The 17,042-nt window shown below is 40.5% G+C and overlaps 1 protein-coding gene across 25 annotated transcripts in view; it reads right to left on the bottom strand.

Moving 5' to 3' along the window:
• The window catches only part of LOC147115607 (disks large homolog 1), a 439,472-nt gene that overhangs the window by 11,480 nt on the left and 410,950 nt on the right, over positions 1 to 17,042 (bottom strand). For 6 of the 25 annotated variants that reach the window (XM_085989989.1, XM_085989991.1, XM_085989999.1 and 3 more), the window contains 3 exons: positions 15,146 to 15,245; positions 9,521 to 9,562; positions 2,766 to 2,801 (listed from right to left, as the gene is read on the bottom strand). In XM_085989989.1, coding sequence (XP_085846115.1) covers positions 2,766 to 2,801; positions 9,521 to 9,562; positions 15,146 to 15,245 — 178 coding nt within the window. Of the gene's footprint in view, positions 1 to 675; positions 774 to 2,765; positions 2,802 to 9,520; positions 9,563 to 14,744; positions 14,791 to 15,145; positions 15,246 to 17,042 lie in introns of all 25 variants that reach the window. The other 19 variants (XM_085989995.1, XM_085990003.1, XM_085990008.1 and 16 more) reach the window with 8 other exon arrangements.

The raw sequence follows: 17,042 nt of genomic DNA, 5'->3' as shown, positions 1-17,042 counted from the left end.
GCGCCATAACTAAAACCTGATTTTATAATCCCAGTCTAAAAAGCTGAAACTTTTCCAAATCAGTTATACTGCTGAAGTCCTTTTACATGATCAATCGTTAATGATTAACATTATTAAAGGCAAGTTGTAGTTTATGAATAGCAAGTTTCTGTTTAATTAAAATATTAATTGATATTAAAAGTTTGCAGTTGTTGAAGGACAGTTGAATAGCAGGTTGTGCACTCCAGCGCATAAATTGTGCTCCAGATTAAACAGAAAAAAGATTTGCACATGCAAATGTGACTAATGTATTAAATTTTAGTGTAATCTTTAAATCAGATTGTTAATAGTAGATTTTAATAAAGAAGTTGTGCACCCTAGGGGAGGGGCACCATCTATGAATGGATGTCAGTCGAGTCTGTGATTTGAATCCTAGAATATTATACAAGAGTCCAAAACTCAAGATTTGCAGTTACAGGACTGTGCCGATCAGCTCTGCATCTATTTCAGAGAAGGCAAATTGGATAAAATCACTCCTAGAAAATCTAGGATTTTGATCCAAGGAATCGATTCAGATTCTCGGGTCCAGTTTTCATGACTCTGATACTTGATAAAATATGAGTGAAAGTATAGAAAACCTTGGTGCATTAATAATGCCCTGTACATTTGATGTAATATTGCAATGACTAAATCTACCAGTGATTTCTAGTGACGGAGTATCAATTCTTTCTTGTCCTTTATTAGATTTATAAGTTGTCGAATTTGGAGTTTTGGATCCTTTCCATAGTGTCCAACTGGAATGTCAAATTGGACATAAACACAGATTCAAAAGATGTTTCATGTAAATATTTTTTTGAACAAGTTCTTTATTAGTTACTTGAAAAATCAGGAATATTAAAGGGTAAGGGGAGGGAGGAGAGTGGGATTAAACTTGGCAGCTCATGTGGAGAAAAGAACTGGCACAGGCCTGATTGGTTAAATGGCCTGTTTCTATGCTGTATAATTTCAGTTTTTCAATGGCATTTTAACAACACAGAAAGGTGCATACACAACAAAGTATAATTTAAAGCCAAGGACAGACTATTCACTCCACAGTGCTGAGCAGTTGCACGTCAGCAACAAACAAGACCAATACATCAGTGGTCAGCTGGTTAAAGCATGTCCTGGTTTGGTATGGATGCCCATTGCAATTCAACTGAGCACTTCACCTGCCACTAGAGATACTTTTCTCAATCGAGTGACTCTTTCTTGCCCGTCGACAATTATTAAAGATATATATAAAAAAGGGACATGCCTACACTTTTAACACAAGTATTAATATTACACATTGCAACTGACCTGGAATTTACACCTGGGATTTATTACTTATTATCTGTATTACCCAATTTGATCAAGCTTTTTAAAGATGATGAAGGGAATAGATTGTGTTCGAATTTACAGTTTGTTCCAATTAAATAGATTAGGGAGGACCAGCGATCACAATTTTAAACTGTATAAGGCCAGATCTAGGTTAGATGTGAGGAGGTGCCAGAGAATAGTGGACCTCTGGAACAGGCTCCTGGGCTCGTGTGATGGATGCAGATTCACTGAATTCCTTCAAGTGAGAGCTGGGCCTGTTTCTGGCTGGGGTGAAGATTACCTCAGACAAAATGTAGGTAACTTCATAGAATTATCAGGGCCAGAGTGATCTGCTGAACTGGTTTTGATCACCCAAAGGGGTCAATTTCCCTGATATCCACTCCCCCCCCCCCGCCCCCAACAAAATTGGCCTGGTTTTTTTTTTAATCTGTTTTTTTTTCTTCGCCCAGGAGATCACATGGTTTTTGGGCAGGGTAGGCAGTGTATATATTGTGATGTACAAGGTATCACAATGTGTGGGGGACAGGCTGGATAGACAAGAGGGTCTTTTTGTGTCCGTCATTGTTCCTATGTTTGTATTACATTTCAAAATCCAACCGACCAGCATAGAATGGCAGGTGAAGGGCTTCTGCAATTATCTATTCAGTTAAAGTAGTACATTCACAAAACTGTCATCATAAAAGATTTAATTAAAAAAACATTACTGCAAATAGTTACTTTTTCATAAACAATGCAGCTTTGTAACTGAAATAAATATTTCCTGCAGACTTCTGCACTCAAAAGATTCCGCTGGTGTAGTGCTATTTCCACATTACGGCTGGCAGAGCCGAGAGTTAGTTGGCTCAGTTACATCAGACTGAATAGGCAAGAATGATTCGGTGTCACCTTCAATCTACACATCACTGACAAGATGTGGCATCTCTGTGCATGTTCCACTATAAATTCTTTTGTAAACACTTCAGCCCCCAGTCAGTACTTCTTTAAATATACGTTGTTTAGTACCAATGCATTGTGCCAGAGATTAGAACACTCTGGCCCATGCAGTAGCATTTCTAATCTCAGCCAAACTCTTTGTCCAATGTGGGTGTGGGCAGAAGAAAACAGAAGGATTATTAGGGGGAAAAAAAAGCTTTTCTATCTACAGGTCCAGGTGTTGTAAAAAACTTTTTAGTTTCATAAGTCATTAACCAGATGAATGTACGACTTTAACTGTTTTCAAGCAGGAGAACTTTTGTTTGTTAAAAGTTGATTAAAAAAAATGAACAAATTGTACAAAACAAAATTGAGAGCAGAAGCAACTCATGCAGTTTTATGTACTTTGAAAATGAATCTACCAAAAAAAGTCTGAAACTCATGCAAAAGCAAGACTGATGACAAACAATGTACGTTTGAGGAGAGATACATAAACAGGTCTGGTTGAAATTAACCTCTTGTTTCACCATACTCATCTGTAATCATGATTTCTGTCATGAAGAACAGAAGGAAGGAAGGCAGAAGGAAAAAGGGAAGAAGTAAAATTTGCAACACTGTACAGTTTAAAAGTAAGAGATTCAGTCCTTTTATTCCATTGATCTTACTGTGCGGCACACCACACAAAACTAGATCAGTGATAGTCACTTCAGTGCTGGCTGCCCTTTGACCTCTGTGGCTCTTCAAATTTAATATCAACCATACTGCACACTGGGTTAAAAGATAACAATTCATATATGGCTAGTACCTTACAGCTAGTGCATGTACACAGCATACATTACATACACACTACAGTAAAGGAGTTGGCACTTAAGTTGGAACAAGCTGCGCTAGTTGGTGGTGGAGCCAGATTTCAAAAGTGGAACAAGCTGTTTTGATAGTGGGCGCATAAACTGTTGCTTGTTTGTCTTGTGCCTCGGATGGCATATGCTTCCTGTAAATATTACACATGGCCTCAATATATGCATGTGTTATGTGCATAAAGGCCGTAGTGTTACACCATGTATGTTAAGGATGGGTTCTTAATTAAATTTAAACCGATCAAGCCAGATTTCGTACCATCTATGCTCTTGACATGCATCTTGTGTTTTTGGTCAACGTGGTTCTAACAGTGGCAAACTTGCAAGATGAGTCAGTTGCGTTTCGATGAGATAGCACCCAAATATGCTCAGTTGATTTCAAGTTTTCTTTTTGAGCTAACCCTGGTGATAGATTAACCCAACAGTAAATAGAATCTCTGAGCTTTGACGCACCTAATCAGACTACTGGATCGTAAATTGATTAAATGGATTACTTTAGATTTGAATAGTTATTCAGACCATTGGATTTTGGCACATCTATTGCCATTTTGTCTCCCTGATAGGTGTCATCCCTCCCCACCCCACACGTCCAGCCTTCAACCTCTCTGTCTCATCGTAACCTTTCTATTCTATCCCTATTTTATCAATAATACTGATGCTACCGTAGATCTGAATTTTCAACCCTTATTTTTTCTAAGTTCCAGAAATGTTGTCCCATGCATCTTCCTCCTGTGCTGAAACCATAGTACAGGAAACTTTTGTTTAACCAGAGGTTAAATGTCCGGAAAGCTCTATCTACCGGCAAAATTCAGGAGCTGTTTCCTATAAGTTTTTTTACTTCTCGTTGCTTTTTTTTCCAGTCAGGCTCTGCAAGGTCTAGCTGAAGCTGTTGCTTAGCTACAGAGATGCTTTTAAGCTGCGGCCAACTGTTTTGAAGCTGTTGCTAAGCTACAGGGTTTGTTGATTCACACGGAGCTTAAAAGCTCCGTATGTTTTAACATTAGCGCTGGTTTCTATGGCAGTTTTGATGGTACGGCACCAGCTCGGTCCAGTCAGTGCCGGATACCAGAAAGTTTCCTGTACATTCTTTCCCAGAACCTCAAAATTGTAGATCTCCCTACCCCTCTCAGTCTTTCCATCTCCAAATAATCCTCCACCAAATGGAGAACTTTTAATACGAACAGATGCTCAGTGAAGAGATGCATGTCAGTAACAAAATTTCTTTGGCCAAGGCAAGAAAATTGAAGCTTCACAAATTGGAATTGGTCTATTCTAGATCAGAAAATGAGAACTTTTCCTACTGGAAGTCTTTTGCATTGAACAATGATATCTTTCAGTAGAGCTTTTATGCACAAAGTCAATCTCCTGTGGCACTGCACCCGGGAAGTTAAGACCAACGTAGTCTTCAGATGAAGCAAGGTGAGATAATTGGACCAGGGCATGCAGACATAATTGAGTTGTTCTTTAAAGTCATACAATCTATCCTTATTCTTAATTTTCTATGTTAGAATTTCATAAGCCCACATTTACAAGGAAAACTTTCTATGTAACCTTACCAAGCTGTAATTACCCAATTCCAATTCCAATTCCAATTAAAATGCTTTATTGGCATGAAAGTTTACAGAGAACCATATTGCCAAAGCTTACATAGCAAAAAGGTACAGTTTTCCAACATTCTGTAGGTGTCAATCGATTTGACATTTGTTGGGTACATACAATATTACTTTTAAACAATATTAATTTTAAACAGTCTTTGTACTTCATTTGGTACGTTCAATATTAATTTTAAACAGTCTTAATTTTAAACAGTCCTCAGGTTGTGACATGTTGTTACATATTTGGCCCCAAGGTATGGTCTGTCTCCTTCTCCTAGGACTAATCTCAATTTTGACAGATCATCCAATTCCTTGAAATCTGGGGTTGTTTGGCTTAGCTTGTTGAATAATATGTTTCTTGATGTGTTGAATTTTTCGCATTTTAGGAGGAAATGCATTTCTGTTTCAACCTCGCCAGCCAGACATTGATCGCATATTCTATTCTCTCTAGGCTGCCAGGATTTCTTGTATCTGCCTTTTTCAATTTCCAGTTGGTGGTCGCTTAGTCTGTACCTGGTGAGGGTCTGTCTCTGTTTTGTGTCTCTGATGGTCGTGAGGTAGTCTGCCAGTTTATATTCTCTTTTTAGGGCCCGGTAACATTCTAATCTGCTTTGGCTTTCGGTTATTTTGTTCCAATGTTCCAGGTAGGTTTCTTTGCATTTTTTAATGATTTGGTTCACTCGGATTGGTGTTTGGGCGGCTGTGTTGGTCTGGGGCTGGTCAGGGTCCGGCTGAGTACTTAGTTTCCGTAGCAGCTGACTCAGGGGACTCTTTTCTGGGTTTAGCTCTTGGGTCTGAAAGGCTTTGAAATGAAGGGTGTCTGGGGAGCTAGATTTGAGGTGATTTAGGAAGTTTAGTGCTCGTTTTTGGATGTTTATTATCAGTGGGTATCTGCCTAGTTCGGCTCTGCATGCATTTGTTGGCGTTTTCCTTTGGGTGCGAAGGATGCTTCGGCAGAATTCTGCATGTAGGGCTTCTATTGTATGTTTTTCCCATTTAGTGTAGCTTTGGTGATTTAGCGGGCCCCATACTTCACTACCGTACAGTGCAATGGGCAGGATTATGCTGTCAAATATTTTGAGCCAGATTTTGATTGGGATTTGGATGTTGTAGAATTTTCTTTTTATTGCATATAGGGCTCTTCGGGCTTTTTCTTTTAGTGCATTCACTGCTATGCTGAAGCTCCCTGATGCTGTAATAGTTAGACCAAGGTAGGTGTAGCTCATAGTGTGTCCTATAGTGATATCACTGAGGGTAAACTGGTATTTGTTTTCCTGACATCTGGGCCTTTTTTGAAAAATCATGATGTTGGTTTTCTTTAGATTTACTGTTAGAGCCCAATTTTGGCAGTATTTGTCGAGTAGGTCTAGTTGTTGCTGTAATCCCTGTTCTGTGGGAGACAGCAGAACCAGGTCGTCCGCATAGAACAGGGATTTCACTTCTCCATCTAGGAGACGGAGACCTGGTGACTCGCTTTGCTCCAGCATGTCTGCTAATTCATTTATGTATATGTTGAACAGGGTCGGGCTCAAATTGCAGCCCTGCCGGACGCCTCTTCTCTGGGTGAAGAAATCGGTGCGTTTGTCTCCAATTTTGACCCCGCATTTGTTTTTCAGATACATTGATTTAATAAGGTCATAGACTTTGCCCCCTATTCCACATTGAAGAAGTTTATAATAGAGCCCTTCGTGCCATATAGAGTCAAAGGCTTTCTTGAAGTCGATGAAACAGGCGAATATTTTCCCATTTTTTGTTTGGTGTATATGTTTTTCTCTCTCTCCCCAGTCTCTCTCTCTCTCCCCAGTCTCTCTCTCTCTCCCCCCAGTCTCTCTCTCCCTCTCCCCAGTCTCTCTCTCTCTCTCCCCAGTCTCTCTCTCTCTCCCCCAGTCTCTCTCTCTCTCTCCCCAGTCTCTCTCTCTCTCCCCAGTCTCTCTCTCTCTCCCCAGTCTCTCTCTCTCTCCCCCCAGTCTCTCTCTCCCTCTCCCCAGTCTCTCTCTCTCTCTCCCCAGTCTCTCTCTCTCTCCCCCAGTCTCTCTCTCTCTCTCCCCAGTCTCTCTCTCTCTCTCCCCAGTCTCTCTCTCTCTCACCCCAGTCTCTCTCTCTCTCCCCAGTCTCTCTCTCTCTCCCCCCAGTCTCTCTCTCTCTCCCCAGTCTCTCTCTCTCTCTCCCCAGTCTCTCTCTCTCTCCCCCAGTCTCTCTCCCTCTCCCCAGTCTCTCTCTCTCTCCCCAGTCTCTCTCTCTCTCTCCCCCAGTCTCTCTCTCTCTCCGCAGTCTCTCTCTCTCCCCACTCTCTCTCTCTCTCCCCAGTCTCTCTCTCTCTCCCCAGTCTCTCTCTCTCTCCCCTGTCTCTCTCTCTCTCCCCAGTCTCTCTCTCTCTCCCCCAGTCTAGCTCTCTCTCCCAGTCTCTCTCTCTCTCCCCAGTCTCTCTCTCTCTCCCCCAGTCTCTCTCTCTCTCCCCAGTCTCTCTCTCTCTCTCCCCAGTCTCTCTCTCTCTCCCCAGTCTCTCTCTCTCTCCCCAGTCTCTCTCTCTCTCTCTCTCCCCAGTCTCTCTCTCTCTCCCCAGTTTCTCTCTCTCTCTCCCAGTCTCTCTCTCTCTCCCCAGTCTCTCTCTCTCTCTCCCCAGTCTCTCTCTCTCTCCCCAGTCTCTCTCTCTCTCCCCAGTCTCTCTCTCTCTCTCCCCAGTCTCTCTCCCTCCCCAGTCTCTCTCTCTCTCTCCCCAGTCTCTCTCTCTCTCCCCAGTCTCTCTCTCTCCCCAGTCTCTCTCTCTCTCCCCAGTCTCTCTCTCTCTCCCCAGTCTCTCTCTCTCTCCCCCAGTCTCTCTCTCTCCCCAGTCTCTCTCTCTCCCCAGTCTCTCTCTCTCTCCCCAGTCTCTCTCTCTCTCCCCATTCTCTCTCTCTCTCTCCCCCCAGTCTCTCTCTCTCTCTCTCCCAGTCTCTCTCTCTCTCCCAAGTCTCTCTCTCTCTCTCCCCAGTCTCTCTCTCTCTCCCCAGTCTCTCTCTCTCTCCCCCAGTCTCTCTCTCTCTCCCCAGTCTCTCTCTCTCTCTCCCCAGTCTCTCTCTCTCTCTCCCTAGTCTCTCTCTCTCTCCCCAGTCTCTCTCTCTCTCTCCCTAGTCTCTCTCCCTCTCCCCAGTATCTCTCTCTCTCTCCCCAGTCTCTCTCTCTCTCTCCCCAGTCTCTCTCTCTCTCCCCAGTAGTGGCATTGCAGCACCTCCAATAGCAGGAGGGTGTAATTACAGTGTTACAAATATACATAGGTATTGTAAATATCGACATGGGAATTTATGATAAAAAAAGTTGACAAGACATTTACGCAGACGTAACATTTCAGTTTTTGTGATTTCTATGAACTGGACAATTTATTAACCAATTTTGACAGATAAATTCTTAGATTACCAGCCTACAAAATTTCCTGGATTTCATCATTTGCGCCTATCTCTCAAGATATAGGGGGAAAAATTCAGTATTGCCCCGTTTGGGGCGCCATTATCGGCTGTGCGCAAAGTTTAGCGCCTGGCGCTATTTATCGCCTCCAACAGCAAACTTGGCTTTTATCGCCCCTGGAGGTGATTGGAGCGCTAAATCAGGCGCTTCACACCTGTCTTAAGGCGCAAAGGCCGAGGAGCGAGGCGCTACCTCAGAGCGCTGGCAAAGCAAGGAAGGGCAAATCAAAATAAACCTGCAAAGTGCTGCTCAGTACTCAAAACTCCTTCACACAGCGTTGAATCTCTCCAGAAGTCTCTCTCTCAATGCGTGGTGCAAAAATGTCACTGACAAAAAAAGGCAGGAAGCAGTCGCCTTTAAATAGCGCTCCCCCAGTCCCTTTCTGACAGCATAACGCTCCCCCTCAACCTGTCGTTGCTAGTGCCAGGCGGTAAGGCAGGGGGCGCCACTCAATATCCGGTCCGGGGCGTTGCGCACTCGACTGACGTCACAATCTGCCGGCGCAGGAGATCATGGCGGTAGTGTTTAGCGCCGCTGCAAAATGTCTAGTTAATTTCGCGAGTGGCGCAAACATCGCCGCGCCCGGGCGCTAGTTGCTTTGCGCCCCATTAGCGCCCTCTTAAGGCACTAACAGGAGGCACAAACAACTGAATTTTCCCCCCATAGTTCTTTATGCTTTTTCAGAAAGTATAGCGTTCTTAACTTGTGGGAATTGAAAAAAATCTTCACAAAGAACCTCAAATATGGAGTGGGGTTAGATCACAGGACTCCAGGGGGCTTTAGCCCGGTGAAATAGACATATTATTGGGTGTATCAATCAAAGATTAACATTTTTTTTCAATAGCTAGAGTACAAGCCAGTCCAGAGAAAACTTGCACATTTTCTGTAGGCACTGGCAGGCATTTGAGAGCATGTCATCAGTCCCCTCAATAAGGAAACGGTGCACATCATGGAGATACCTACAAGGAGGGAGCAACTTTAAAAGCTGCCCATGACCACATGGGCTGGTTGGGTTAGTGTAACCATTTAACTGCAAAAAAGTACAAACACAACCCCACGAGAGACAAGGAATTTAGTTACTTCTCCCTCAAATAAGCCAAATTGAAATTTCCAAGCATAAACTGGGTTTAAATTTCAGTGTAAATAATGTGGCAGGGTGAACCTACATAGGATTAGCCCAATGTAGGTTTATTCAGAAAGTCAGAAACTGCATGGTAATATACAATAGCCATATATGAATAACTTTCTTCTTTGCTAGAAGGTTACCAACATGCAGCTTATTAACCAGTGGGCAGCAGCACTGAAAGCTCGGCAAGGTAACGATCTGTAACACAAAGGGAGAACTCAAAAACAAACAGGGAACAAGAAACAACTTACGGTAACTACTTTCACTATCACTGGCATTAGAAGTTACATGCTCTGAAATCATAATAAAAGAAATATAAGCAACATAATCAAATACAACATTTCAATACAAATTATGGTTGATAAAATTATGCCTTTCAAAAATATGCAAAGCAAACCATGGACTCATGAAATGCATTAATTGTTTGGATAATGTAATTACTGTGAACTGGGAAACTTGACCTCTCAGTTCTAAAGTGCCACACACACACACAATATATTTAATAGAAAACTCCAAAAACTTTAAACCACCCAATATCAGACTGAAAACCAAAAAAGAGCAACATATCTTAAAATGGACAGAGCAGCAGTACCACATACGCGTACAATGCCATGCATGCAGCAATATTGCTCCCACCATAAGCTGGCAATACCCTGTACAGCCTTACCGAATACCATCCGACTGCTCAATGCAACAGTGCCACTCAATCCAGCACGGAGAGAAGAACCAGAGGGGGAATCACCTCATTTCTATTCTTACACTATCCAGTGGTCACATAAGAATGGCATGGGCCGAGCTGTCTGCTTATCTGGCCAGGTGGAAAATTATGCTTGTCATCAATGAACATTTTCTAAAAAAAATTCCAACGATAAAGCCTTTAAAATGGAAATGTTCATTTGAATGGCTGTGTGATGAATGGTAATAACTCAATACTGAACCTTACCATTTCAGATTCTGACATATTACTCATACACAAACCAATACCTCAGCTTTAACAATCCCAAGCACATTTTAGACCATAAATGTCAAACCTGTAGTTGTTAGTTGTTTATTATTTATTGAAGATTAATAACATGTATTGGGTGTAAAAGAGTGCCTATGACTCGACAACAGCAGATAACTGGCTTACTGTTGGTCTTCATACTTGGGCTCAGAAGCCATAGGAGACGTTTGTAATTAAAGGCTTGATGATTGGAGATATTAGTAGAGGTAACTCGACCATGCAGCAGGGAGAACAGTTTAGTTCTCATTCAGCATGCCTAATAAAATAGAATTTTTTACTTCTGCATTCTGCAGCCATTGATCAAACCTGAAACACAGGCTTTGGATGAGGGGAGAAGCAGGAATTTCATTTAAGAAACAGAAAAAATGATTTAAGTATTTCATAGCAAATATTATTGTTTTATTTAAAGTCAATACCCCATGAGATTCAGAACCCTTATACTCCATATTCACCACCCCAAGGTATATAGGCTGGCTTTGAGGCATTTATGCACATTTATAAAACGAATCTGTTAAAGACCTCGAATGATAATGCTGACAATCTGACCGTCAAAATAAATAAAACATAAAGCCACAGATTTGGGTATCAAATAATAAGACAAACTACAGAGATTGTAATTCTGAAAAAAGCCGCAAATGTGGTTTGTGTAGGAAACGAACACCACACTGGTGTAGTGGTGGGTGCTTGGGTTGGGCTTAAAGTTGAGGAGGAACCAAATTCTACATATAACCATGCTATATCTTACATGGGCGGTGTTCGACAAGATAATATAGAAAGTTTACGGTTTTACCCATACCCGTACCCTATTAGACAGCACTTGAGGCTGAGAATAATGACAAATGTGAACATTTTCCATCCAAAGCACTGATGACCATCACATTGTATCGTGACTGCATTCCTCAGTGAGCTCTGGATCCAAAATATCAGGAAGGCACAGAATGGGAATTGTTTTGACAGTTTTTATTTAATGCAGTCAGTTTAAAAATGAATGCTTAGTATGAGATTTTAGATCATTCACTAATTCAAGGGACAGGATATAAAACATATTTATCATCTCTCCCTACTGTGCATCAAGTATTTAAGTCCTCAGTATGTACTCCACTGAGATACAAAATATTTACCAGCTGCATATATGACTGAGAATAAATGACTGAAATTTCCCAAAGTAGTACAGTAGTACAAGTCTTCATGATTTGGCAGCAGGTTGTCAGGACTCTAATGAATGTACATAATCCAGTAGGTGAAATGGATGTGCTGCAAGCAGATTTATTCCAATTTTAACTTCTCTTCATAATTTATAAGATCAAAACTACTTTATAGAAATATAAGTCATGACTTTGTAAATCTCAGATATTCTGGAAGGTATTTACATCAAATGTTTCCATTATTTGAGCAGGAAACATTTCGAAATCCCTTTCCTTTTGTTAAGAATAAATGTATCCTTGGAGTGATACACACCACACCACACTTTTGTTTTAATGCTCTCACTTAAAATGCTGGAAACAATTCTGAACAAAATGACAACAGCTTGAAAGCACCAATACTCTCCTCAGGAGAGAATTACACCTGGTTCCTCCAGCCACTGGGTGCCATTGACAGCAACCATAGACAGCCAGCAGTGATAAGTAGATCATTATCCATCACTTTGGATTAGCCTGCCTGCACAGACCAGCAATGCAATTTTAGCATTGTTGGTTTACATAGACCTTCTTCTGATATTACATTATGATAAATAGGGTGCGAGCATGCAACAGCTGGAGTTGCTATTCTGTTGCCCCCTTTCCCAAACTGCACCAGTACTGACTCCCTTCCAACCTCACAATTCTTGGTCTCTAGCCTGATTAGTCATATTGCGATCATACCATTTCACATACACTCTCTCTAGTATGGTCCTTTCTTCCCTGTTCCTGCATCGTTCTCTCTCATTCCCATTCTTTATCTCTTTATGCTGGTTTCATTCTCTTGCTACCATTTTTCACTTAATAAATGCAATGACATGCATAAAGAAAAGGAAGTTTGAAAAATACAAAGTCATTTTATGACAAACTGATTGAACTGTAGTGAAAGGAGAAACATTGGCAATAGCAGAATAATTTTCCCCAAGAGTTTAAGACCCTTATTTCTCTTCTCAAGGCACGGATTTAAACTGGCTATGGCTTGGAGTGCAAGTAGCCCTCCAGTATTTTGCCTTCATGACAATTCTTAATTTACAAGCTAAACCAGCTACATCAACAGGATGTTCAATCATGGGGGGATATACAACCAAACAAGATCTTGTCCTCCTCTAACATTATGTCTGGACATGTTCCAGCAAGGGGTCACTGGATAGCAAAATCACAGGCAGACTTTATCCCCCTTCCTAGCCCAGATACTGATGCCAATTATAGCAAACCCTGCCTCCCAAGCAGACATCAGCAAACAGACTTTCCTCATCTGTGCAGTTCAGTAGCACAAAAGGTGGTGTATTTACCCACGAGATTCAACATAGAATGGCAGTGTTTGTTGTCTGTATTTCGACAGATTTTTTTTTCCCCCCAAGAACTATGTTGGTCTCTAACACCAAATTAAATATGTTAAAGTCCATTTTGGGGCACTGAATGTTGAGGTTGACTCACTTGGAAAATTCTTAAAGGGAACAGCAAGTACAGAGTTAACGATGGATAACAGGGTCAGATAATTTCTCATTAGGCTAATAATAAATAGATTAGCCTGTCATGACTGATAAAGCTTTGGCACTGAGTCCTATTTCTAGCACAAAAATTTGCTCTGAAGAGTTACATTAGTTAGACTGAGAAAGGGACAATGCCAGTACCCAACCCTTTCAAAAATAAGATACAGCACCTTTTGGTCCACCATCTGTGACAACATTCCCCATCCCACCCCCAAAAAGCTTAGCACAAAACCAAAACAGTTAAGTATGCTTGCAATTGAAATGTTTTAATACCACAAAACAGCCCAAGATTCTTTTAAAAAAAAACATGCAATACAAAAGTACCCGATACTCTACAGCCTCACCTCAAACACAGTGAAAGGAGATGTTAGCCAGATTAAGAGCCCCATTTAGTCAGAAATGCAAAAGACTAATGCTATCCCATCAAGTAAGCAAAAACTGAATAGTCGTATTTATAATCTTCAAATCAGTTTATAGGGAAAAACAAAATTTACGTGTCAGATAGAGTAAACCTATTGAAATTGAATGCAAACATGAATAAAACCTAACTTTGCTTGCTCCTAATATAACACTTGCAAACACAAAATAATCAAGTCATCTTTCAGGGACAAGTCATTATTGCACATGACTACTACTGAAGTTCACAGCTGTGGGAAATACAATGATACTCATGGATGGAACTTATCACTTTAAATTTTGGTTCCTTTTCATCCTCTTTTTCATCTTTAAGGTTATTTTTATATTTATAACTGAACGACTCAGTTTTGTTTTTTAAGTACATTTCAAGAAACTGATTAATGAAGTACAAGCTAACCAGGGTGGTGCGGAGACAGAAATGTCTCTCTGTGGAGAGGAAGGACACAGATTCAATCTCTCTGCTGAGATTTTGATCTCATACTGCACAAAGGTGCAGAGCGGAGGCCAGGCGATTTTTGCAACCTCTGCCAGCAACAACATTGACAGCAGTCTGCTCACCCCAGAAACAGGTTACAATGGGCGGGAAAAAAAAAATCACACAAAACAAGACAACCAGTTAACAATGCAGCTAACTGAAGAACAAATAGTTTTTTTTTTAAAAGAGCGATTTCCAGGCTGTTGGACGCCAGCGTTCATTCTGTTTCAGGAGAGCAGTACACACTTCCTGGCACATAACTCTTTTGGCTCAACTGAAATTACCTTTATTTTGGGTGAAAAGAAAATAGAAGCCCTGCCCCAGTGAGGTTTACTAGTTTAAAAAAAACTAAAAATGAAATTAATTTTTATACCATCTTTCCTCCAGTTCACAGTATATAGATTGCACCGATGTCATAATGTAAAAAAAGGAATCATTTGCAATGGTCTCCAGCTACTTCCTATGTTAACATTTAACAAATGATCCTTCAGTTCCAGATAAATACTGAACTGATATTTTTATTTCAGAACATAAGCTGGCATATTTACATACAAATGCATGTTGGAGAACTGACCCAGTTACAAACACGTGTAAGAAACTTCAGCCTCCGTCTAATATTTACATACAATTTTACACAAGGGTCACATTTCATCTGCGTTCTCGTTATCAAATTCATAAAAATGTCTGATTTATCCATAAGGTTTACATAGGAAATATTGCCAGAGATTGTGAAACCTGTCTTTGCATGGTAATGATTAAAAAAGTAAAAAAATAAAGATGGAAAACCAATAACCATGAACCTCCCCATGCCAGCAGAAACCTACGAACCACTACAGAAAGCAACAAAAAAAACTAGCTTAGAAAACAGATGGAGGCAAATGTGAATGGAGAGGATTTTCCGGCACTTACTCAGGCCTTTTGTTCCCATAACGTCGTCACCTAACCCGGGGATCTCCTGTAGAGTAGTCCCCAGACAGCAAGCAATAAGAAAAAAAAACAATCACAGAAGAAAGAAAAAAATCTGTCAGTGGCACATAACAAGACTACTACCATGACAGACAGTTTTGTGTGAACGTAACTGGTTTAGATGTTTCGCAACCCAGGAGTTAACCATAAAGTCTCTGTATATAGATATATTAACACAGTTGGAACTTGCAGAAATAGCCGACTCAGAATAGGCACACCAATTTGTTAAAAACAAAGAGGGGACCAGTTGTATTCAGCTAAAACATGTTGCCATGGTAACACAGTAAAGGTCCCTACTTGGAGATTGACCTTCTCTGCAGGTGTATCTGGTTGCAGCTACTTACGTTCAAGATCACTGGTTTCCTGCTCACTCTGCTCCTTGTTCTTGTAGAAGGGGAATTTTCGGGAAAAGATGTTCTTTTTACGCTTGTCATTGAATGACTGCTGAGGAAGAGAAGGAGTGGCAAAAAAAGGGGTGTCTAATGTCCACGTGATTAATGCCCGACCCTAGAAACGCATGGAAACTGACTCGGGCCAGCATCCCTTGCAATTTCTTAAAAATGTTGTTTTAATGCTAACTTTGCCAAGAAAATGATGATGCACAATATGTATTCTATTCCTGCAGCAAATCTCCTTCAGACTGTGACAGAAAATCTGTGAAAAGCAATCCAGAGAAACTTCCAGGACATTTAGCAATATATAGATGTATTTTTTTTAAACAGATTTTAGCTGCGATGCCATTCAAATCTTTTTAATATTAGACAGAAATGTGCTGGCCTTAGAGTCACTTCCATAAGAGTAAAATCGGTCAAGTTCTGCATCTGAGACAATCAAAATAAAATAGAAGAAAATGGTGAAGATGTATATAAAAAAAAAAAGTTGGCAACAGTAGGGATTTTTAAAAAAAAGCACTTTTTGCAAGAGCGACTGAAAAAAAGATTCTTCTAGAAACAAGACAAACGCAGATGGATTCAAATGAACAGAGCTTGATTTTGAAGATTGTGAAACAAGGAGACAGGGTGAGATGTGGTTGCCCGCATGCTGTCTTACAAGTTAAAGTCTTGATGATTAATACACTTTAAGAGATCATTGTCAACTTTCAGCAAGAAGTTCATTAACTGAATCCACAGCCAATGTATGAGAGATAGAGATCAAAGTGCACCAAAAATAATAAAAATCCAATTTCTCAACATTTTTAGGTGAATGTACAAGGAAGGGTGATTCATTCCATATTACAATGTTGAAAACAATCAGTGACTGACAAGTAATTCACATAAAAACTATTAAAACCAAACCTTATTGCAAAATATTTTTTGTCATGCTTTGCAAAACATTTGAGTAGACTGAAGGAAAATAGAAGAAACTCTAAAGTGAGCGTAGCAGAGCTGCAAATCAGCCAACTGGGTGGAAGAGACACAAAAGGAGAGAGCGAGAAGGAAGAGAGGAAGTTTGAGAGTGCACAAGAGAGCAAGTAAGAGGAATCGTGAGCAATAACAATTTATCGAGTGAGACAGCTCTCTGTACAGATAAGATCTAAATAGAGGGCAAGAAATTACTGAAGATATATACGGGAGCTTTATATAGAGAATGTTTTATTAATGTATATAGCATTAATATTTATGTGACAAGCCTTAAGAAGCAAGTTAGCAGGATCCAGTTACAATAGTTGTGTTGTTGATTGTTCAATGTATGTTGTACCCTGGCTGTATTACTTTCAAAACACTAGTTTTCCCCCCATAATTTAACATTTGGAAAATAGCAAATGTGTGAATTAATACTAAAAGTCGTCTTCATTCAGATACTAGGCAACTCAGTTGAATGCCATCCATTTTATGTCTAGCAAAAATGGAATGCTAAAATTTGACTCCAAATTGTTCAAACCAAAATGGCGAGAGCAGAATAATGCTCATCAGTTTAAATCTAAAAATAGCATCAGGAGTCTCGCCAAAGTCTACACCCAAAATGAGAAATTGGATTTCGAACGGTAAAAGTCATGAGTTTTTTTTAAAGTAGAGAGCATGCATAGCGTGCTAAAGCTTGGCATCTGACGAAGCCGTGCCAGAGTTTGAATGTGGCTAAATGAGACAGCCCTGTGGGATGCAGATCTTCATCAATGGCAAGCGTAGTTTTTCCTCTCGTTCCTTTTGCTACACAAAATGCATGCATGTTTCTGTGCACGTTAGTACACAATTGTTCTAACCACATATTCACATGTACAGAACTACAAAAATTGTTTTTCAG

Source organism: Somniosus microcephalus, chromosome 6 (genome assembly GCF_052327205.1).
Source record: "Somniosus microcephalus isolate GS21.2 chromosome 6, FLI_Smic_1.0, whole genome shotgun sequence".
Lineage (NCBI taxonomy): Eukaryota > Metazoa > Chordata > Chondrichthyes > Squaliformes > Somniosidae > Somniosus > Somniosus microcephalus.
This window is presented reverse-complemented; position numbering and strand designations above follow the sequence as displayed.